This window comes from Ochlerotatus camptorhynchus, unplaced genomic scaffold (genome assembly GCF_037179485.1).
Source record: "Ochlerotatus camptorhynchus isolate MF236.1 unplaced genomic scaffold, CSIRO-AGI_Acam_v1.1 ptg000062l, whole genome shotgun sequence".
Classification (NCBI taxonomy): Eukaryota; Metazoa; Arthropoda; class Insecta; order Diptera; family Culicidae; genus Ochlerotatus; species Ochlerotatus camptorhynchus.
In genome coordinates this window covers 4214931-4240105 of record NW_027040552.1, presented here as the reverse complement: position 1 = coordinate 4240105, position 25175 = coordinate 4214931, and the positions used below count along the sequence as shown (strand labels likewise).

The window sequence follows — 25175 nt, the reverse complement described above, 5'->3', positions numbered from 1 at the left end:
CACTAAACTAAGGACACGGGATATATTACAATAGATCAAATTACTGGTCGCAGTGGTGTTATGTTCCGAACAGAGGAAAAAAATCCGCAGCAACGGCAAATCTGCGGGACCTGAAGATCTCGGGTATCCACTTTTAAAAAACCTGCATGCTTGAGATGCTCAACCAACTCTGGGTCTCGGATACCTACCCGACGCTGTGGAAGGAGAGTCTTGTCGTGCCCATCCCGAATGCAAACGAAAAAAGACAGGGACACATCTAAGTTCCCGCCGATCGCTCTCACATCCTGCATGGCCAAGGTATTCGAACGAATGGTGAACCGTCGAGTTAAGAAGTTCCTTGAGACCAACAGCTTGCTCAACCACCGACAACATGCCTTTCGACAAGGTTTCGGTACGTCCACGTACTTTGCCACTCTGGGGGACGTCCTCAAGGATGCTTACGACCTGGGAGGGAGAAGCAAATACTACACACAAAATCTAATAAATCAATCACAATATTGCGCAAGAAAATTCTTGGCAAATAAAAATTATCAAGTAATTTGTTCCCATAATGAGGGGTTTCGGTTTTTCGTGTCTCTGTTGTTTACGTGTTACCGTCGGATTACTTAATGCTTGTGGAAAGTTGGAGTTGAAAAATCACTTGTAAAGACTCGTAGTGAACCAGCCAAAATGAAGTGTCAGGTGAAATACTGCGGCCAGAACTGCAGGAATTATCCTGTATTGGATTTTTTGCGCTTTCCTACTAATTATATCACAAGATCCCAATGCATTAAGTTCTGTCGGATGGATTCCGGAACCGGCGAAATTAAACCAAGCTCGCGAGTCTGTAGCGTAAGTGTTGACGGTACAAGTGTTTTGCATTTTATCAATGTTGCTATGATCTTTTTTAATTATTCGCAGGCCCATTTCTTAGAGGACTGCTTCCGCGTCGATAAAAATGGGAAGAAAACGAAAAAAAAATATGCCGTTCCGTCGATTGAAGCTTTCTTGCTACCTCCTGAAGACGAACCGGAAGAGAGCGATCGGTTGTTGGACTTTTATAAATCCCGTCCCCCTACTCTTCGCCGGCTCTTCTGGATCATAACTACGCGAACTTTGCTGCTGTGGTGCCTGAATGGGTTGCTATTGGAGATGAAAAAAATGAACAGAACACTGAAGAGGATTCAGACCCGGAAGTCGCCAGGAACGATCTAGATTTGGAGGAAAAGTTCGAACCACAAAGTGAACCGGTCTGTGGTACAGCGTGTAACGAAGGAACTCATTCGGGCTCAAGGATTAGAGCTAGTGAGAAGGAAAATTCATTCAAGTTGCTCAGGTACCCGACCCCTGCAATTAATGGAATTAATTTAATTACGGCTACTTCCTGTGCCGGAGTTGAAGTTTTTGCGTGCCCCACGATGCTACCCGTACCCAAATATACACCTTACCCGATCCGAACTCAAAAATATTTTCTTCGTATACTCGTACCCGACACAAACCCGAAAATTTAGTAACCGTACCTGAATATCTCTACAACCCCCTCCATTTTGAGAAAAATATCAAATTTACGATATAACATGCTTGATACATTACAATTTAGATAAATTACATACCGATTCCTAAACTGAAGAAACGAAAATTTTGCAGTGCAACATGTTTTCAAGCAAGAAAATATTTTGTATTCGATATCAATACTTCCCATTGATTGATGTTTTATACTGCTGGCTCCCACTGACAGTTTGTGACAGCTCATTTCTGGCTTCACTTGACATTCACATTTTCCGAGTCTGTTTCTCCCTCCCAGCTTACGACCAGGAACACCACGTTGAAATCATCTCTTTGAGCATCTCCAAGGCTTTCAATCGGACGTGGACGCCAGCCGTCCTGAAAAAACTTTCAAACTGGGGCTTGAAGGGGCATATGATGTATTTCATACGAAACTTCTTGACCGACCTGTCATTCCGTGTATTGGTGGGGAACACGCGGTCGAAATGTTTCATTGGCATTCAGAGAAAAGTTGACACTCTTCACGAATCCAATTGGACAATCGGATCAAGAACCACTTCAAAGCAAGGGATGCATCCATGATTTTGCGCAGATCGATCTCCGAGTTACAACTATGCCTACCACGTAAACCGGTACACCGACGGCTCCCGATCGAGTGGTTCCGCAACAGAACTGCCTTCATCCGCAAAGTCAAAGGGTCAACTGAACCATGGAGCGAACTGGACAACCTGAGGGATCAACGCGTGATTTCGCGGCTTCGAACCGGGCACACCAAACTCTACTATAACTATGGTGGCCTGCCGTTCCGCAGAAGCTGCATCATCTGTGGGGTACCCTACACCGTCGATCACATCCTGTGCAACTGCCCGGAGTTCCAAAATCTTCGGGAGTCACTCTGCCTAACTTCCAGCATCAGCGATCTGCTCGAGAATGATATCTCGATATGATATGATATGATATCTTACATCCCCCGGAAGACACTTTCGACTTTACCTAGAAGTTTCTTCATACCTCCCAGCAGTTTCCTCGAACATCCCCTAGACGTGTCTCCTGGTTCCTCTGGATAGGCTCTTATATTTTCCCCAAGGCAATCCTGAGTTGTGTGGTTATTTTTAATAACATTATGTTTAGCATGGTTTTTGTACAAAAAAATGTTTCCCGGGAAGTCAAACTAGTTAAGTAAGAATCACTAGGAAGCTGGAATTTGGCCAAATGTTTTCAGAAGATTATTTTTAACTCATGAAAATTAATACTCAATCTCACGAAATCGGTCAAAGAGGTTTCTCATCTTGTTGCAGTACATGCTTGAAATGAGGAAACACATCATTAATAATTACTGTACAACGTGATTAGCAAAATTGTATATACAAGCATTCATAACGGAAGAGGGATATAAATTTCTGAGAATATTTAGTTAGAAAAAGTCAGAGTTAGGGTCAACTCTCTGCAGTAATGTCCGTTGTTTCCCCTGATACTCCTGCAAAAAGGCACCAATAGAACAGGAACGGAATGAATTTTCATCGTCTGGTATTGTTGTGATTATCCACATTGTTTTGTAGCTTTGCGGAGCCAATATTCATCGTTTGGGTTACAAAATTACTTAAAACTAACGTTGGTAGAGCGGGGGCCAGCATGGGAACATTGTTGAATGTAATATTTTATTTAGCTGTTCATCCCGGGTCAAAATAGGTTAGTTCTGGCCAAGTTCATAGTTCCTGTATAATAATTTATTTGATAAGGCTCAACCGAATTAACTTAACAGAGCCGAGGATTCATGGTCACTATACAATACATCTTAAAGCTATAGTCAAAAGGTACAACACAATAAACACTTTATCTTCCGCTATCCAAAAAGCCTCCTCCATCAGAACTGGAGCCGCTTCCAGTAGTTTCATTGTATGGCAAATTGTTGTACGCCAACGAGGGTCAGAGCGCGTCCATTGCAGCAATGGACGCAAAACGTGGTCAGCACTCACACACTTATCACGAAACGGTTGCTTTCCAAAGTCGACGACGCATCGACCGAAAGAACTGCTGATGAAGAACAATGAGGAGGACCACACAATGGTTGCTGCCGAGTAAACAGACGATCGCGTAGCACACATCGAGAGTGGCCTGCTTTTGTCGACAGCCGAGTGAACACTGAAGTTCATAGTTGATTCTATTCTGAAACTTATATGAAGTTTGTCAATGAGCGATCGTAGATGGGATGCAGGAACCACCACATCTCATTTTTTCATACTGGGACTGTCCAGAATCTCCTTTTGAATTGACTGGATTGTTTGGAATCCCCCTTGAATTTTAATGAATCCCCTTCAATATTGAGTAAAATCCTCCCTAAGATTGTCCGGAATCTCTCCTGGGATAGTCCATATTCCCTCTTTGGATTGTCCGAAGTTCCCTTTGATATTGTTGGGAAGCTGCACTGGGATTTTAATGAATCCTCCTTGGGATTGTCCATCAGAATCCGTACTATGCGGTTGCTAATGTTTGCAGTACTCGAACGACTTGGCAGTAAAGGAAAACATCTCTGACTGTTCCGTAAGGTCACCAAAAAAATCTTCCATCGATTTTGAGGGGCAGCTTGTAGTTCCATTCGTACACGTACAATACGAAAGTGCAATTGCCCTTCCATTGCCGAAAGATCTTCCTGGTTAAGCATTGCAAGCGCACCGTTTAAAATGTTGTTGTAATACGTAAATTTGCAGGCTTGACAGTATCGGTTGCTATGCGTATTTGATGTTGAGCAACGCGAGTTACTCAGAGTTAATCAAAATTAACTCAGATATTACTCATGATCAAAAGCTGTCTTGCCCCAAGACTGGCTCTGATTGCTGTTCGACGGACCAGGATCTGCGTTCAGCACCGGCTTCCACCTTGTATCATCCTCAATACACTCCCGAAATTCGATTCCTTATGGCCAAGATAAAGGATCCATAGCTTTAGACTTCAATTCGAGGCTGACTCCCACCTTGTATGATACGAAAGACAGTTTCGACAGGGGCCGGCCTCTTGGTATCAGCGATTTCACAAAAACTTCGTCCACATTCAAAGATTCATTGGCGAGTTTCTCGATGTCTGACTTGTAAGCTGCGGCTTACCTGCCAGCCTATAGCTGGCCCGATTTTACCCTGGCGGGGCGGCCTCGAGCAAGGGTACTTCCCCCAAAGACGTTCGGATTTGGGTGAAACAAAACAACAAAAAGAAAATGCAATTTTAGACGTCTATTATCCACTGCTGCTGTTCGGTGGGGCCCTTCGATGACGGTCTGGTGGCGGTTCTGCTGCTACAAAGCACGGACTGTGCTGAGCGGTTTCCTTATTTGGCTGCTTAGCAGCTGTCCTTAACACTTATCGGGGGGATGAGCTGGGCTCGTCTGTTGGAACCCCCCCCCCCCCCCCGACGACGTTGGTGACGAATCACCGGATTGCCTACTCGCCGTAGGCAACCCCGGCAGACACCGCAGTGTTTCTGCCCAAGCAAACTCACCTGTAGTACTGCCTGCTTCGTCCTGCTTGACAATTAACTGCGGTGGCGAGACTGGCTCTATTGGCTGAGCCACTACAGTCAGGATGGCGGGTGTTGGCCGGATCCTTGGTGATTAGCCAGAGAAGCGTAACGCTCCTTCTTCCCACAATGGCGATCCGACACCCTTGGTTGTTGCACCAAACAACACTAAGATGCGTCCTTGCACTCGCGACGCGATTGGAAATTCTTCTCGGGACTAAGGGAAAAACGTCTCCGAACCAAAAACCCGCGTAGACTCCACCGTGGCTCGAATTGTTCTCCTTTTCCGACAATCACGGACCATAACAAAAACCGCCATCGTTCTCCTGCAACCGCGTTCGACTGTCATGTTGATTATGTTTTCGCCTTCTTTTGCAGCGGGAAGAGAAACAGGACCTAATTTTATATGAAACGCGAGACAACATGAAACGATAATTTTTTCCTTAGCTAACTAAACTAACAACATAAAAAACTGAATAAAATTACGCGCAAATTTTACAAATTAAAATTATCCATGAAGGCATAGTGGTGAGTATGTTGCCGGCCGTGAAATGACAACAAAAACAAAACATAACAAACACAGCACACGCTCGTGTGAAACACGGCTTAATTACACTCGGTGGCAAAACTACACAAAGCGGGATTAATTGTAACACGCAGGTTACAGACTGTGAAACGTCGGGTGATATTTTGGTTAAGTAGACCCAGAACTTGTCTACCGATTTATCTACAGCGGCTGATGATACGTTGAGCACCGTCAAACCGATGCCACGTAGAATTTTGGCTGGTTGATAAGATGAAGCGTTTTCGTCATCACGCTTCCCAGACAACCAGAAGTCGTATAACAATGTACAGACAGTATCGTAAATTGCTACAGTTTAAGTCAAAATCGCATATTAGAATGGCATACCTCGCATTATGTTTAAGTTAAATCGTATAGAATGCAAATTTCCGACTTATATGCGATGACTCATTTTTCCGTCGTACTGTATCACAAATTTAATCGGATTACATCGTAAGACTTTTCAAAATGGATTAATTATTATAGAACAAATTGCATATGATGTTAAATCAACTCGTTTTAAATTAAACGAAAATATGCACGTTTATGGCCTCCACTTTTGTACGTATAAGCCATTTCTTTGCATTCTATACGACTTGTTTGTTTGTATATATGTTTGTATATCACGAAAACAACTTTGAATATACGTGCATTCTGGTTGTCTGGGTTTCTTTTTGGCGTGTTGGAATTCACCTTCACCCTTAGAAATAACTAGTTTTACACTTGACGGAATCCATCTTTGACATAAAGGATGAGACGTAAACAAACATGTCATGTAAAATTAAGTGCTCCAAGACTGAAAAGTTCGTTACTCGAAGAATAGTACGTTTGATTGATTCGCGTCTATTATTATTCAATTTTATGTCAAAATTGACGCTCGTATATGTCAGTCTCAGAGCACCTATATTTACATCTGTATATCTTGAAAATCCGAGGAAAAGGAGATAGTAGCACCGGAGACAGCTTGTTCAACCCTCCTTGGATCTCCTGTCTAATCTTGACTATCAGGCTGGCCTTTATCTCACTCTTAATTTCTTCAATTATTGTTTGGTAAGTATCGTTGAGTTCCATCGCAGCAGCATTCATGGGTGTCAGAGCGTTCTTAAAATGAGCATTACTCATAATGTTGCAGCAGCCTTTTCACATTCAGAAAATAGCGAATGGGATTCGAATTCTTGCCTTTGTATCTAACTATTCGTTAGCGTTAGGTATGATTCGAGCAATTTGAGCAATTAATTTTAATTTGAGTAGTAGGACGGGTATGTTTCCTTAGATATTCACCTTAATTTTTTACCATAGCTTCTTATTCTACTTTTTGCTTTCTCTTACTGAGATTCTAAATATCAAAATTGATCTTCAGCCTTGATCTTGACTTGCGCTTATTTTCTTGTTCTTCAATGTGACATTAGCATAGTTCTAAGGTTCAAAAACAAATGACCATACACCGAGCTATTCGTCATCACAAACAAAACAGAATTTCGATTCCCCATATTTACGACAAAACTAAATTCTAACGACGCCAAGATTTATTGCCCAAAAGAGCCAATAATCATGACACATCGTTACACATAATAAAATTCAATCTGTTGTCGTGTCCCTTTTCCCTTTCAACTCTTGCCCGGATAAAAACGACAACAGTCACACAGACTAATGTCTCCAAAGGAGCTTAGAAATTCCAAACCTCCAACGTAGAATCATCTAATAAAAAAGAAATATTCATCAACTAATCAATTTGTAAGGTTCTTTTTTCATCCTCACTTCCCATCTACAAAATATCCAGTAGCCACCGCATTGAACTAGACTGCAGTACCTAACCGTACGGGTAAAGCCATAAATCTCCATTCCTCTGATCATCCCATCCATTATCGATTAAGACGACGAACGGACGGGCTATGAAGAAAAAGTACCCCCTGTCATAGAAACCGCATTCCCAATCCGTCTCAGTTCTTTCTTTCTCGTTAATTTGGGCTTTTAAGAACCATAAAATTTAACAAAACGGACACGTTCCACGTTCTGCATCCATTGTGATGGGGAGTCGGCGTTTTATGCAGGCCCACTGCGATGCATATCAATTGCAGTCACCAAGTAATTCCAATATGGTGGATTCCAGTCTGCACTTGGCGATTCGGAAATCACATAGCTCGATTTGTACAAATTGTAAGAGTACGGATTTTTTACGCGTCGGATGGGGGTGCGTGAGCATGACCTTTGCTGTAAAAAAAAAATCCTTCCTAACCAAGCAGAAAGTGTTTACTCTGCCAGAAACTAGCGAAAGAAGTACGTTCCCATTATGGTGAATCAGCTGTTTTTCAATTCGCTTTCCGAACGTTCATTCCCTTCTTGACGGAAGAACGGTGCTCTACAGTAACTGGTAGCGGTCTCATCCCAGGTGGCCTTGAAACGGCAACGCATTGCGCCACAGTAGGCGCTGCTGCAGAATCCTCCATAAAATTTAACGACCACTGACTGCTTTTAGAGAGTTTATCGACAAGGCGAAAAATTATTTATCGCCCAATGCTCTCAAGCCGAACGAACGGATGCTAGAGGAAGCCTAAGTAAAGCTAGACAAAAGGGAGAGACCGTGCTAAACACAGAACAAAACATTATGAAATTCAATTAAGTTTAATTTTATCGCTCGCTTGATCTTGGCCTGTAACTAGACTTCTGCGCTCCGGCGGGCAGATGTTCGTCGGGCCTAATGGGACTTTATGGACTGGTGGGAAAATACCACGCGTGTGATATTGAGATCCAGGGCTGAAGTTCTGACCGGGCATTTTTTTATTTTTTTTTTTCTTTTCCAGCCCGACGAAACCGGAAAGCATCAGCTTCTGCCGGCCGTAAGACGCCCCCTGCTCAGAGCACCCGAGAAGCTCGAACAGCGCCTACTTGATCCGAACCTCAACGAACTCAACGACCGATCGTCGGCCGAAGCCAATGGCGACGAGAGCAGCGAAGAGTTTCCCAATGGCAACGGCCTCAAACGGGACAAGCTACAGCAGCAGCTAATCCAAAAGTCCAAACTCAAGTCTTCAAACCTCAAAAGTACCACCTACACGCGAAACACGGAAAATGACAAGTTGACGAGACACTTGAACAACGTTAAATTTGCGTTCGATGAACCGCAGCCCACCACTGCTGGCACCGCCGCGGCAAAACCAGCCGCAGCGACAGTCGCAAAAACAGTTCAGTCGGAAGAGTTGATTAAATTGGATGACGAGGCAAGTGCGAAAAGAGGTGAAGATCAAGTGGACCATAACGGCAATGGTAACTATGATGTCCTCCCACCACCGCCGCCGCCGCCGGAGGTCATTCTCCAGATCGTCGAAAATACCGACGAAAATAGTAACACCCACCTCCGACCCCCGGCGCCGGATGTAGTCAAAAGTAGCACCGAGAGCATCCCATACATCGATGACGAACAGTCCCAGGTGCTGCGCAGCCTGAACAATGACCCGAGCAAGCTTCGGAACTTTCACGATGCTCGAATCATCACCCTTACGCCAAAGAATGTCGGCTCCCAGGTGGAGAAGCTCCGGGGACCGTCGAGTCCGGAACTGCAGCAGCTGGTCCGGGCCAAACTGCACACCATCGAGCCGGATGTTACGAAAATCCGATTTACGCACAGCTTCCACATACTGGCCAGTGGTTGCTGCGATCGGGTCTGCCAGCACTGTCACCTGGTGCTGAGTCTGGATGTGGCCTTGCGATGTGCCGTGTGCGAGTTCACGTGCCATCAACGATGCGTGCAGTTGCAACAGGTGAGTGCGGTTTTGCTTTTTGTTTTCAATCAATTTATTAACGGTTTGAGTCCGAACTGAAAGCGTAACGCCTCCCTCAGCCGAAGCAAATAGCTTCGCAAATTATCCGAAAGGGGTCTTTCAGTTGGCGTTACAATACTCTCGCAGTGAGCGAATCAAAGTGCTCTCTTGCTCCGCTACTCCGCGAAATAGAGAAAGAGCGAATCAAAGCGCGGTTCCACTTTGGTCGTATTACGGAAAGCAAAACAACCAAATGAAATGTAAACATTGAGCGGTGGCCGGAATCCACCGCTCAGCAAGCAACACGTGCTCCCCTTGCTCTTGGTTAAATCGCGTAACCATCAAAATAAAACATCAAAACAAGCTTTGAAACGCAAAAGTACCGCTACCGAACCGACCGCAGCAGTGTCGGCCTTGATCGAATTCTCTTTCTCTCCAACAAAAAAAAAAAATAATAAAATCCGAAACTGTCTCCGAGTGATGTGCGATGGGAGTAAGTTGAATGTAATTCCCTGCGGTGATAAGATAACGATCTGAAGCTTGGAATCGATTTTTAATTGAATTGCTCAATACGAATGCGGGGCTGGGATTGCGAGTTGGCTATACGGGACGATTTTATAATGTTTCTTTTTTATTGCTGGCAGGGAGAAACTAGAGTGAGATTTATGGTGAATTCATTGTTATTCAATTGAAATTTGTGTAAGCCGATGGGAGGCAAATGATTTCTGCGGCACATGTGCTGTCTTAGTGGTGTCGGATCAGCGTATATTCACACAATGGATCAATGATGATGGTTAGATTTTGGATGTAGCGTTCTGATTGGTACTCATTTGATCCTTTTTGTATTGAGAGTGTTCATAACTCAGAATTGAGTAACTTTAAGGATTGACAGATAAGATAACGTACATATAACGTATGGAAGTGAGTGGGCAAGGGGCGGAACGCTCGCACTAGAGAATCCGGATTAAGAATCCACATGTTGCGCGAGAGCCACGAGAATCCAAATGTTGTTGGGAACTAGTACAGAATCTGGTACCTACAGCTGGCGACGAGGATGGCATCTTATACTGGTTACAGTAATTTGTAATTTAAATCTAATTCAGACTGCGGAGTTATGACACGCATCTATATATCACAGACGTAACGCTTCCTTCTGGATCATCGTTCACTCATTGCATCTCGGAAAATAAATGACTCACTCTATTTTTATCCCATAAAAATTTTACTCAGTTTCGTAAAAAGTGGAGCTACTCAGTGCTATGAGTAACTCGACTTTTTACGAAACTGATTAAAATTTGTATGAAAAAAAGGAAGTCAATTTGACTCAGTCTTTGAGTTACTTTCGACGGGCATGTGTATTCTATACTGTGCTCTTGATAAAAGAGAACCACCGGTCTAAACGTGGAATCTGGACTTAGAAAAATGGTGTACTTTGCCCAAATTCGCTCTATTATACTGGAAATAATATAACTGTACTTAAACCTAATATGAATCTAGGGAAATATATCTGGAGAACTTTGATATTTGGGCGTAATTGCTTTTGTAAACAAACACGTTAATCACCGATTGCTCGCGAATAAAAGCTGAATCTCGCAAACAAACTATACCAAATGATAGAAGAGTCATTCCTATACCTGTTTGTGTTGTTATTTTTTTAGATTCGCGAGAAATCGGTGCTTGTCGTGTTTGTTTACAAAAGCAATCACACCCTAATATCGAAGTTCTCCGGATATGTATGCTACCACAAGTCAGTAGTGAAGTTTATGCAGATGTGACAAGAAATTACCTGAAAATCACAAAATTTAGTAGAAGCACCTCTAAATTAGAGAGGGTTTAGTATAAAAGAGGAGCGGATTCAAAACAAACTGCCTTGGTAACCTATGCCTAGGTGAATTTTAGCAACACTGCCAATGCCACCAAGATAGGCGCTGCTCGATTGGCTCTGGCTTTGACTGTTCGTTTGGCTCAAAACCAGCCAGTCCGCTCCTTTCTTATACTTGACCCTCTCTACTCTAAATCATCACCAATTTTGCTGAAAAGTTGTCCAGAAGCTCATCTTGGATCCCGATATTTTTTTGTAAGAATGAAAAATTATACCTTTTGGGCAATAATTAATTTATTTTGCTAAAATTCAGCCATCTTGGATCTGGTGAAAATATGAAAATGGAGTACTTGAATTTTTTCCACAAATTAAAGCGTTGAAACGGTTTTTATGATCGAAATGTTGTCTGAGACACATTTTTCCTTCTCGGGAAAATCATCATAATATGTTTTTTTTTTAATATTTTAAGTAAAAATTTAAAAACAAATTACCCGATTTTATAAAATATATTTTGAATAAACGCCTTTTTTGATTTTACACTGAAGTGCCTAGATCCTTCTGGGCTACAACCCTGGATTTTCGAGATTTAAAAAAAATCAACTTTCAGAAGAGATTACTCCACAATCAAATAAGCTTTTCGTGATCTTAGAACGTCAATTTGAAGGTTTTTTAATATAGATTTACATAAGTGTGCCCACATTTTGCTTTTGTTATAGTAACTACAGTAAACAGACTGATTACCGAAAGGTATCATAATTGCCAAAAAATTGCCTATTTTCACCATGGGCGGGATTTTTTATTTCTTAATATTTTGGGCTCAAATTTTCATCACACTTTCGAAAACTCTTCTACTAGATGTGTTTCGAAGGGCCAATGATTTGAAAAAATTGGTTTTGAGATATGACCAGATGAGTGAGTGGTTGTTTTGAGCTATTCTGGTAGAAAATCAATGCTATTTAATTTTATTTTTTCTATTCTTAGAAGAAGAACATGACAGTTACGATAATGAATGGAAAGTGTGTTTTCAACAAATGAAAAATAAAGGTTCAACATTTATTTTTCTTTATAATTACATTAACAAAGCATTCTTGCTCGTGAGATTGTATCTAAAAAAAAAAGATCAATTAAGGGTTACATTCAAAGTGTTTTTATGTTACTTCATACGCGAAATTAGCAATTTTCAGAGTTGGTTGGAAATGCTAACATGAAGCTTAAGTGTGATAATTTATTAACTAGAGAATGATCTTTAGAAGAGGGTAGGTGGATAGTTCTATTAGAGTACGGCAGTATGAAAATTGATGAAATTTGAATATGAAGTTGAAAATGAGCGAAGGGCCATTAATGCGATAGTTTTTAAAGTCAAACGCACATCTTTTGCCTAACCCGTACGATGTACGCGGAGACGCGGAGTATCACTCGCTCATTTTCAACTTCTATTCAATTTTCATGCTGCCGTACTCTAACGGAACTATCCACCTACCCTCTTCTTAAGATTATTCTCTGACTAATAAATTATCACACTAAAACTTCATATTAGCATTTCCAAACAACTCTAATTAAGGGTATTATTCAAGTAGCAGCTGTCATCCACAACTGAAATTTTATGTACCTGCTTATCTATCTGATTTCATCGCACTTCTAAAGCACAACATTTTGGCTGTATCCTATAAGAATATATTTTCGACGAGGCTCGGTAGCTCAGTGGTTACCGTTTCTGCTTACTGAGCAGAAGGTCGGGAGTTCAATCCCAGGCCCGTCCCCTTACTTGCAATTTTTCACTTTGCCTTATTCTATACCCACTAGATTTTAATGAAACCAAATTCTTCTTTAACACCGATCACATCACTTACCACAGTGTGGGTCCTGATCTAAAAATAGAAATTGGATGAGTGCGCGCGCGTGTGTGTGTGTGTGTGTGTTTGTGTATTATAATCGCTCTACCAAAAACGATCCCTGCGTGTGCGTGCAACCTTTCCCCACATCCAACATCCCAGTGATTTCTCGTGGAAGCGCAGAGGATTTCTCGGTTTCCTTCACAGCGAGTATCACGTGAACACATTTCCTTCCCATTCCCTAGTTGACCTGCATTCGGACACGGCCGGCGCTGGTATTGCTAAATATTAGATCTCCAGTTCTTACACATTGAGGATGAATGTTAGTCCCAAACATCATCTGTTGGTTCTCTGTGTAATTGCAGCTGATCTGGTAATAACAGAGCAGCAACCGTGGGCGGTCAATCTGATTTCTGATTTCTGATTTCTTTTCCTATAAGAACATATTTTCACTTTTAGGACCACAATTATATTATATACAGAAGTAAATAAATGAACTAGGCCATATAACGAGAATTCTGCCTATAATATGCTACAAATAACATAAGAATATTATTGTGCCATCGGCGTGAAGGAATTCGAGGAAAAATAACTAAATATTAAATAGCTTTGATTTTGAACTACCTCAGACTCATCAGTTCATATCTCAAAAACTATTTGTCCAAATAATTTGCCCTTGGAAACACAAAAAGTAGAAGAGTTTTTCAAAGTGTGGTGAAAATTTGAGCCCAAAATATCAAAAAATAAAAAATCCCGCCCATGGTGAAAATATACCATTTTTTGATAATTTGGATACCTGCCGGTAATCTGCCTGTTTACTGCAGTTACTATATCAAACAAAAAAATATGGGTACACTTATAAGAGTTAACATTAAAAAACCTTCAAATTGACGTTCTAAGATCACGAATAGCTTATTTGGTTGTGGTGTAATCTCTTCTGAAAGATGATTTTTTTTAAATCTCGGAAATCCAGGGTTGTAGCCGAAAGGGACCTAGACACTTCAGAGCAAAATAAAAAAGGCGTTTATTCAGAATGCCAATATAAGCGTTTTGGCTAAGTTTAGTTCAAATCAGTGACATCGACCACAGGTGGTGTACCCACTTGAGCTGGAATGACCCATATACAACTTTGTCCCACACGTCACTTCGATCAGAAGTGCCATTTCAAAATCGTGATGAGTATTTCAGGCATTTTATTGAAAAAAAGATCAATAATGAGGGCAGAGGGTCGTTTCAGGACAATTCCAGAACATTAATGAATAAGATTCCAGAACCATTCTAAAATGAACTCAGCTCTAAGGGGCTGGAAAGCAATACTGGTATAATCTTCTTCCTCGACTCGAGACGAAAAAGTAACATTTTCTCCAACAATTTTCGAATGCGCTACAACATTATACGAGTTGCAATCTAACGCGAGTTTTCCAGGCTTTTTAATGGCTATAATCCTCATCATCCGGAACAATATTGAAAAACAAGTTAAACATGCGCCTCTTAGCGACGCCTGGGATGTTCTTCGACAAGTTAAACTTGATCCTATCAGCCCCCGGAGCCGAATTGGCACACGAAAGCAGCGCGTGTGAGAGCTCCAGCATTGAACAAGACTGGCTGATCTCGTCTACCGAATTTGTTGTTTCGCGAGGAATCATCTTTGCCGGCACGGAATCAGGACATACTTTCGCGCGAACTTGAGAATCCACCGATCCGAGTATTCCTCGCTCTAGTTGTTTGAAGACCGGTTACGCATCCTTCGCGCCGCGTTCCAAAGCGCAGGAGGTTTCCTACGGAAAGACGTTCCTGGGTCCGGCCGAGTTTGAGCTTGAAGTGCAATCTCCAAGATCAGAATTTTCTAATGTACGCTGTTGAATCGTGTTCGTTTGGGTTTAGTTACAAGTGCATAACGATCCGGAAACCGGAAGTTACAAAATAAGTCCAGGAGGCAACGGCGATATTCAGTGGAAGTAGGTTAAAATCGAACGTGCAAATTTTCTCCTGCAAAGTGCTACCATAGAGGTAACTCTAAGACAAGAAGGTCCCGAAATAACGTGCTCAACTTTTTGGCTCAGCTCTGGTACTCTCTTCGGTCCCAAGCTAATCGATTCATCCCTCGAAACATAGGAAAATCCACTAACCCCTCATTTTATCTGTCAAACTTTCATAGCGAATCAAAACAAACATTGTGTAGTAGTAGAATTGCGACTAGAATGGAGTACTTTAATCGTTTGCTTGGGACCAATAGGCTAGTCAAGTAGTGAGCTAATTTAAAATCGTTAGTTTCGTATTGATTGTTGGTGCTACTGCCTGCAAGCCAAAATGGGCGCGTATCTATCGGAACCACTCACAACGAAGGATTCGAGCGAGGAGGCAATAGATTTGCTTGCTTGCGGTTCCAGCTCGATGCAACGCTGGCTGATCAGCCAGGAGTAGTAGTTTCTACTGAAAGAAATGATCTCCATCACATCACTAAACATAACCACGAGCAATGACGAGGAACTGCATCCCAAATCCCATGATAAACAAAGAGCGAATGCATCCAACGAAACTTTTAAGAGCAAAAGAATCATTACCAACATAGGAAAAAATTTGGTAAGATCCTTCCATTGCATTATTTTATGATTCTTCAATATTGTACAAATATTTACACATTACACACAACTACACATAGTAACTCGGAGCGTTTGGTACGGTATGTCCAGGCATCCTTCCACCGCTGTAGATTCAAGAAATGTTCCCATTCATTTTCAAGAATCATCCTTGCGGCAAATACAACGCAGTAGGCCTGGACGTATTGATGTTTATATCATGTCTCAGATATGCTGTAAACATCAATTAGACAAGAAAAATGATTAGACCTCATTTAACCTTATCATTTTCCAGGATGCTTTCGCGTACTAGCTGCGTTTTTAATAGATTAGATTATATTAGATTAGAAGCGCGCTGTCCAAAATCATATTGAAGAGGAAGACATAACATTGTAGAATACATTTATTTTCCTTTAATCATAGTAGATAATGATCTCAAGTAGTTAACATTCTATGAGTACAGCAAAGTTCGATATTCCACATGTTTTTTTTTCAGAAAGAAAAGTGTAGAATACATTTACTTTTCGAGATTCAGATTCGTTTTTGTGCAATTCATTTTAAGGTGGTTTGCTGTGAGATCCTGATTCTTGCTACCATTTCGAAATTTTAAGTGCACAAATAGAAGCTTCCATGACACGTACTATAATGAAACTGTTACTCCACGTTTGCTGCGCTGCAGCATACATGCAGTAGAAATGTTAAGTGAAATGGAACTCTAATTTCCGAGTTTTGTGTAATTGAAAATTCGAGGTGGAAGTGCATTTATAGCCTATGTGGTGGCCATTTTTGGTCTCTACAAGGAATCACCTTAGTTCAGCATAAGGGGGAATTTGGGCAAAACTGTCCTTTTCTGGCATTCAAAACAAGAGGCGCTAGAATTTCCTGATGTTTTCATTGCATACCGGTGCAGTTTGATATTAAATTTCACGTACTGCATACAGTTACTTCAATTTGAAGCAGTACAGGGACAATTCGGGCATATTAGACCAATAACTGCAGTGCAATCATTTTTTACTTGAAAATAACTACCTATCAAGATTTGAGGAACGGTAAATTATAGGGGACAACAGGGTTAGATGGCCAGCTTAAACTTGAAGTGAAATTTAACCAAAATTGTTTAAAATTTCTACGATAAATTTAGTGATTATTGATCTTTTGAGTATTTTCCCTAATCACACATTGATGTTTAGAAAATTTTCTTTGCATTTGATGATGTTTTTTCACGAAACAAAAACAGCCTAATTAATGAAAAAAAAAAAATCATGCATTGGCCACCTCAAGGGGTAAGACTGCCACATGAAACATATCATGATCCTGGCCATATAAAAGGTTACTGTCTTCGGCAAAATTGCACAGTAAGTCAAGGCGGATAGAGAACAGTAGTACAGAATTTTATCACTATGCAGTGCTAATGTGCAAGTCAATTACCTGTGCAAAATATATCTTGAGATATTTACTATTTAGAATGTTTCCGTCTTCGGGAAAGTTGTTCAGGTGATCAATGTTTTCAAATTTGTGGGTTAGTTAGTTCAGAATTCTCTCATTACGTGACACTAGTCTACGTGTGCACTTCATGTAGATGTCCTGACTTCCTAGATGGTGAGGATTTCAAGATATAGCTTGTAGATACAGAAAGTTCACATGTACACTAGCGCTGGCTAGTGAGGGAATTCCAAATTTACTTGTGCACCATCACCATTTGGAATGCCTTGATCATCTTACTTATAATGCCGGTAACCATGCTTGGCATGCACAGTGGTACACACCAACTACTCATTTGTTAATAACTTTTCACTCAGTTGTTGAAATTTAGTGATCTTGAAAGTTATTGATAAATTAGGATCATAGTTTACTGTAGACATGCAAAAAGTAGGTAAATTTTATCATTCGAATCAACACCAATGAATTTTTACACTTAACGTCCTAGATGTGCAGTGAGCATTTCTCACTTCATTTTTGCAACGCCTTTTTTTTACGTATTTATAAGAAGCTTAAACTCTATTCTATCGGCTGCTTCAAACAGAACTATGTTTAGTCAACTCTGTTCAAAGTTATTAACAAATGAGCAGTTCGTGAGCAAAACTATGTATGCCAAGCATGCCGGTTACATAAGCTAGTTAAAAGTCCTGAACCTAGTTTTATGAATTGACTGCTTTTACGGATGTTCCGGATTCATTGGCGGATCCCCCCGGGCCTCCATATTACGAATTCATACTGATGACAGATCTACAAATGTTTTCCATGTAACAGCTTCTGTAATACCTCATAATTTAATGAAAACTGTATATTTTGCACTTCGAACAGACATGTGTTATCATTATAGTAACGTTACTTTATATATATGATAGCTCTAAAGCAATAAATTCCGTAAACAAAAATTAATAAATGCAGGCCGCCGCAATGTGCAATGTTTGCTTTTGTTGTTTATTTAGATTGTTCACTTGTTTTTAAGCTAGAATGTGTTCTACATCATTATTTTTTTTTTCTAGAGTTGATTGTTTTAATAATCTAAAGGATGGCCGTCTTTCCCCGTCGACTCCTAAGAGGATTCTATCAGATCAATGGTAATTTTAGGGAAAATGGGTCATCTGCCGGCGATGAAATAATCACCAATCGATTTGTCGCTATTTTTTACTCAACAAAGGTAGTTTTTAAGCACCTCAATCAGCAGCGAAAATAAGTTCCTCATTAGCCACTGATCACTGGCAAATCTGACAGACAATTTTACAACCCGCTGTTCCTCGAGAGGCAGCTAATCTAGCACAAGCCGGCGCCGGTGGTGGTGTAGTGGTAAGCATGACTGCTTTCTCACCTAAATAGGTCTGGGTTCAATCCCAGCCGAGGTTGGTGGGATTTTTCTGAGGCATAAAAATCTCTAGTCACTTCTTCCTTCGGAAGGATAGTAAAGCCGTTGGTCCTGGCCCATGTGAGTTTGAATGGGTGCGATATCCTGCGCAGGTGTGGAAGCTGCCTTGGATGGCAATCGATGTTCGTCGGTGATTGGCACTAGATTGCGGAACAGAGACCGACGTTAATTAAAAGAAAGAAAATAATCTAGCCAGGGGTTAAACTGTTGACGTTTTTTACTACACTCGCTTCGTTGTCGTGCGCTACAGTCTGTTTGTAGTCGTACTCTCAGGCTCTACCGTCATCTCTCTTACACAACACAAACGGTATAACAACATTCGAGCAAAAAGAAAATTATCAAATAACTATCATATGACATGTGTGATTTCTTTCTAATTCCTCAATTTGGTGTAAATTAAATCATTTCTAATCAAAAATATTATTACTAGGGCATCGTTGCTAGCTATTTTCAGAATTCACACAAGCACAACATCAGCAGCTGTTTCTATGACAAAGACTAACATACATACATTCGTAAAGGTCTTCGCGACAGTGTCGTATGACAGAGCCTGTCATATGACATTTTAGTTTGATACTGTAATTTGATAGCTTGTTTTGCAAGTGTCAGAAGCAAAGGCAGTCACTGAAATTGTATCAACTACGGTGACCTCTTACAAGACGGAGATGAAGTTTTCCCATGATGTGTATCCATCCTGCTCTTACTTGTTCGATTTAGATGGTGCAGTAGTGCGCATCGATTAAACTTCAAAACACTCTATAGCAATTCCCGGTGCGGTAGTTCCGTTATGGTGGAGGTGGCTAAAACAGCTTTAGCAGCGCACGTGATTTTCGACCAATTTCAGTCGTGATTTTCGATTCTCAAAATCAACCAGCATCAATATCAACCAAGATCAAAATCATCAAAAATCATAGGATTAGAAGATATGTGAAATTCTAGAGTTTGGGCATTCCGAAATCCAAGTCAACATTCCGAATGAAATTAAAATGGTGGATTTCAACCCAAGATCCCACATATTTGATTTTGGTACACCATATTGGATTCCAAAATGGCAGCGTATGTCAATTTTCAGCTTTCTCTCATCGAGCTCATTCCGTAGATACCCATATTGCATGGGTTTAGAGGAATATTCCCTGTCCGGGCCCACCTATTGGAATTCGGTCCGCCATATTTGATTCCAAAATGGCGGGGGATGTCAATTATCCACTTCCACTCATCGAGCACATTCCGTAGATACCCATATTGCATGGGTTTAGATGAATATTCCTAGTCCGGGGGCCACCATATTGGATTTTGGTCCGCCATCTTGGATTCCAAAATGGCGGCGGATGTCAGTTTTTCATTTCAACTTATCGAGCCCATTTCGCAGATACCCATACTGCATGGGTTTAGATGAATATTCCCTGTCCAGGGGCCGCCATATTGGATTTTTATCTGCCATATTTGATTCCAAAATGGCGGCAGATGTCAATTTTTCACTTCCCCTCATCGAGCTCATTCCGCAGATACCGATATTGCATGTGTTTGAATGCATATTACCTGTCCGGGGCCGCCTATTGGAATTTGGTCCGCCATCTTGGATTTTGGTCCGCCATATTGGATTCCAAAATGGCGGCGGATGTCAATTTTTCGCTTCCCCTCATCGAGCCTCTTCCGTAGATACCCATATTGTATGGGTTTAGATGAATATTCCCTGTCGGGGGCCGCCATATTGGATTTTGGTCCGCCAAATTAGATTCCAAAATGGCGGTGGATGTCGGATTTTCACTTTGACTGTAATACCAATCTTTTGATTTTTCGTTTGGTTTTTGTTACCGCAAAATCAGCTAAGGTTAAAATCAGCCTTGATGTTCTGCTGTGTGATTTTGCTACTCTCAAGATCAGCTAAGATAAAATCCGCCGTGATTTTCTGCAGGGTGCCTTCCATTCATTTTGACTAAATAAATGTTTTATGAAATTATGGAACAATAAGATATTATGATGATATTTTGAATGTGTTAGTTATAAGAAAAGATTGTAAAGTTTGTGTTTCACACATCAAACTTGCAAATTTAGCTTTGACAAAGTCACAATGAGCGTTTTTCTGATCGCCTCTTCGCGAAGAGTGAAGAGCGAAGAGTGGATGAAATAAATTACAAAATCGCTTATTGCGACTCTCATGTAGCAAAATTGGCAGGTATTATGTATCAAACACAAACTTGACAATCTTTTCTTGTTGTTTACAAAATCAAAATATTTTCATAATATCTTATTATCCCATAATTTCTTAAAACATTTTTTTAGTCAAAATGAATGGAAGGCACCCTGATTTTCTGTTTGTGATTTTGCTGATCTCAAGATCAGCAGTGATTTTCGACCGTTCCTGATTTTGGATTTTCTTGATTTTTTCCATCACTGCTCTTGACATACTCCCTTAAACTTGGAAGGCCACTTCTAGAATTCGAAAATGTTTCAACCTTTTGAATTTTCCCTACGAAAACATCTCGATTATCCTGCATAATAATACCAGTCCTATGTGCATTTTTTGCAACAATGAGTCCTTAAGTGAAATTGATTGTTGCCCGAAAGTTGCCTGTCTGGTCCTGAAAATCGAAAAACAAATCCAAATCGGCTCTGCGCTCTGAAAAAAAATATCATAATCACTGACATATGCACGATTACACGGTTATTCAGAAACAACACACATTTGAATGCTAAAAACTACAAGGGACAGCCCTATGGAGTTGTATGCAATGGTTACGTAGGACTACGTGGTCTTACATAACAACTATTATTTGTTAACTGCAGCAGGAGCTTGTGTAGGAATAGGAATTTGAGCGGGGTTCTCTCTGTTTATACTCTTTAGAATGACTATGATTGCCCTGAAAAGAACCTTTTGATATGAATTTTAGTTGGTACATGTTCAGAAATTTAACTCTTTTGGAAAATATTGGTGGCCGATGGTAGTAAAGCCTTTGAAAGATGATGATGACGTGTAGGCAGCTGTATCAGCAAATCGGACCGAACAATCCCATATTCTCCGGTTCAATGATTGGGCACTTGCAAGAGTCTCGGCCCGTCTGCTGCTCGACAGGGGTTGAACTGGTGTCTGCGACAGGTTGGAAGGCCGCAGAATATCAGTGTCCACCCAGCAAAAGCTCCTCCTCTTTTTAGATTTTCTCGCTAAACTCCTTCTTTCAACAAGTTGGTAAATCTTAACCCTTAGCAGAAAGACTTACAACACTTTTTTCGGCGAATTTATGATACTGTTGCACGTCATGGTTCTTCTCTATGCCTGTTCAGATAAAATTAATACTTTTATTTATTTTCTCTACTGCGCTAAATCAAATGAGTAGAAATAAGAAGAGATGTCGGTTACGTGCGCGAATTATTTAAAATTTGATAAATATTTAATCGAATAACTGGAAAAATCTTTGCGATTAATCGTTAATCCAATAATTAAACTTTTATGCATCCCTTGGAAATAGTGTAATTTCATGTTTTTTTGTGGTCCTTCGAAAATGTCGAACAGCAGAATTGCAACCAGCAAGTGTAGCCCAAGAACCAAAAGCGGTGCTATGCTAGTGTTCATTGCTATGACAACGATTTCCTCTTTTGCTGACCATGGCTCCACAAACCTATTTCACATTATTTCTGCTATGCTCTTCTATATCCAGAATAACAAACGTTTTAATCTATGAATGTGTTTGCCGTCGAGTTATTAACGAAACAGACAGTCCATGAAGAGAATGGATCAGAATTACTTGCACCCTGCTTCCAAGTTTGGTTACACGATTACAACTGTGGAGAGCATTTTGTGTGGTTCTGAATCAGTGGCGTAACAAGGCGAAATGGCGCCCATGGCAAGTACTGAGATCGCGCCCCCGATGAACAGCAGAACATCTTCAGGTCGTGTTAGTTTGACGTTCGTCCTCGTACTGATCATGATTCTGAAGTCCAAAATCTCCTCGTACAGCTGCTCACCATCAACATCACGGTTGTAAGTCTGGCCGAAGTTCTCGCACTTTGTCTTCAAGATGTCCCTGCTGATACCGGTACATAATCCCTCGACGTCGAGAAGAAAGCCAAACTTCGCATCAGTGTCGTGCAAACGAGTGAATCTGTCGTCCATCTCGGTGTGCAGGCGGTCGATCGTCTCCTTCATAGCTCGTTCGATTTCCTGCGTTGTTTTAAATCCAGCATCTTTAGATGTTTCGCCAGCCATTGTCTTCTTTCGTCTTGGTCGCCTTTCCGTCTCAACCTCCCACTCTTGACAGAGATTAAGCCCAACCTCCAGAGCTTTACTCACTAGTCTTTCCCTCTCGTTGTAGAAATGATCTCGTAGGCTTTCCAGGTATAACGCGGCATCGTGGAAGTTCATCGCCGGATCTTGCAACCTTTTCTGGACTCGGTCGATCGGGAGAAGCACGTTGGTCCAAAATCCAAGTAGGGTCAAAAATTCAGGAGTCAACATCCGGTTGTAGAGCTGCCTCGCTTCGCTCCGTGTGTCTGTGGTCTCCGTGGCACCATCCATCATGGCTTGAAGGACTTGGAGTATCTCGTCGAGGTTATTGTTGATGGGCTTCACCGCTTCCACCCTTGCGCTCCATCTGGTTGTTGACTCCGATTTCACAACTTTAGGAACAGCAATCTTGAGTTTTTCCCAGCGCTGAGTCGAGGAGGAAAAGAATACGTAGAGAGCTTGAATGGTCCCAAAAAAAGTCACCATCATAACGTCCTGTTTGGCTGCGTTGACACCAACCAAGTTGAGTGAGTGATTGCCGCAGTTCACGAAAACTGCCTGGTGATTCTTCTCGATGATCCTTTGTTGAACACCACTTTTGTGTCCCGCCATCACAGCAGCGTTGTCGTAGCACTGCGACCGGCAATCCTGGAGGTCCATACCGTCTTTCTCCAAATGGCTCAAAATGGTCCCAACTAAGCTCTCAGCGTCTTTCAGGTTGATCTGGATGAATCCTAGAAAAGATTCTGCAACACGTACCGTTTTCTTTGTAAAATCCACGTCCACATATCTAACTACTTCTGAAACTTGCTCACGGTGTGCTTGATCAGGGGTCGAATCAAACATGATACCAAAATATTTCGCTTGACGGATCGTTTCGAGCATATTTTCGCGAACCTTAGACGCCATCAAATGGATAAACTCGTTCTGTGTGGCTGCCGAGAGGTAAGAAGTCGATCCGGGACGATTTTTGGCATTTTTGAGGTGCGCTTGCATGACAGGGTCGAAGGCGGCGAGAAGTTTCAGGAGTCCAAGAAAATTCCCGACGTTAGAGGCGTCGTCCGACTGGAGGGATTCTCGGTGTCCTCGCAGAGCCAGGTTTTGCGTCGCAAGAAACTTGATGCAGTGAATAAGTCGTTCCAGGATGTCTCGCCATTTTTGTTTCTCCACATCAATCTCTGACTGCAGCTCCACATCGATCAATCCTTTGTTCTCGGCCAAAGTCCGTTCCATTTGTTTCCATTGAGTGAAGCATTCACGATGATTCTTCGACATTTCATGAACAGTCATGCGCTCAGGTGCTTTCGACTGAGGGTTTGATCGAGAAAAGAGCAAACAGCAGATGCAGAAAGCTGATTGCTTTGCTGGAGAATAAACTAGCCAGGACCGAGTCACCTTCTTCCCGTTCGCCAGTGTCCTTTTGAACCAGGATTTGTTCATCGACCGGTTGTTTGTTGGTGCAAACCGGTGCAAACGGCCCCTCGTCGTTCTGGAAATAGGTGGAACCCAACTGGACTATTTCCACTCTCAGAGAATCAGCAACCTTGACTTTTCCGGCAGCACCGTGAATTTCCAGAAGTCCAATGTCGTGCCTATTGATGACATTTGGAATGACGGGTCCCCTGGGATCTTGAGCAACGTCGCCAGCATCTCCAACCGTGGAACTGGCAGTGTCCGGTTCAGCGTGATCTTCAGTGGTTTCGGTGGATCTGTCTGATGTTTGGTCTTCCGGCTCCATCTCTGATGCATTAGAGTTCAAAGCAGCCAAACTTGACGACGATGAAAGGGGATCTGTAGGAGCGGGCTTTCCGAAAAAACTCTTCAGAAGCTGACTTGACTTCCTCTGTCTCCAACTTGCGCCTTTTCCGCCCCTCCGCACCAGACTCCTTTTTCTTTACAAGCGTACGTTTCATCGCCGTTTTCTATACGCTCTATAATATGCATATGTTTTTGATTAGACGAATAATTTTCAAACCTGACATTCACGAACTACGACCCTTATTATTCTTACCTCACATTTAACTAAGTTTTAGGTTGACTATGAGTTATTGGCGTTCTTGTCGAGTGCAGATGACAATCTGAAGCAAAAGTAACAGCGTTAGTGATACAACGAGGATATTACGGAAGTAGAATTTTTATTGAGGACTGTTGGACGTTACTGTACACAACGTTTTAAAACGTTAGATAAGATAAGTTTAAAAACGTTTTCAAAACGTTCAAACCGTTTAAATACAATGTGATCAAATCAAAATGTTTGATTTTCAAGTTCATAAAACTTTTTCAACACGTTTATGTAAAACATTCTCATATCGTTATTGACTATCGTTCGACTACATTTTAAACGTAGTTGAAACGATTTAAAAACGTCAGTGAGACATTCTTCTCACATATATGGCATTTCATTATCACGATAATACCCAAACATAAATACTTACTTGCAGACATTAATTAACAAACATACTTCATGATCAATTGCTTACCTCGGAGCTGAAAAGCACGACGACGAAAATATGCATTAGTAATGCTTCTGAACAATCTGGGC

At 41.4% G+C, this 25175-nt stretch overlaps 1 protein-coding gene across 5 annotated transcripts in view; it reads left to right on the top strand.

Annotated features, from left to right (window-relative positions):
- Nucleotides 1-25175, top strand: part of by (blistery) — an 854610-nt gene that overhangs the window by 295722 nt on the left and 533713 nt on the right. For all 5 annotated transcript variants that reach the window (XM_065239770.1, XM_065239771.1, XM_065239773.1 and 2 more), the window contains one exon: nucleotides 8356-9312. In XM_065239770.1, the coding sequence (XP_065095842.1) occupies nucleotides 8356-9312 (957 nt within the window). The remainder of the gene's footprint in view (nucleotides 1-8355; nucleotides 9313-25175) is intronic.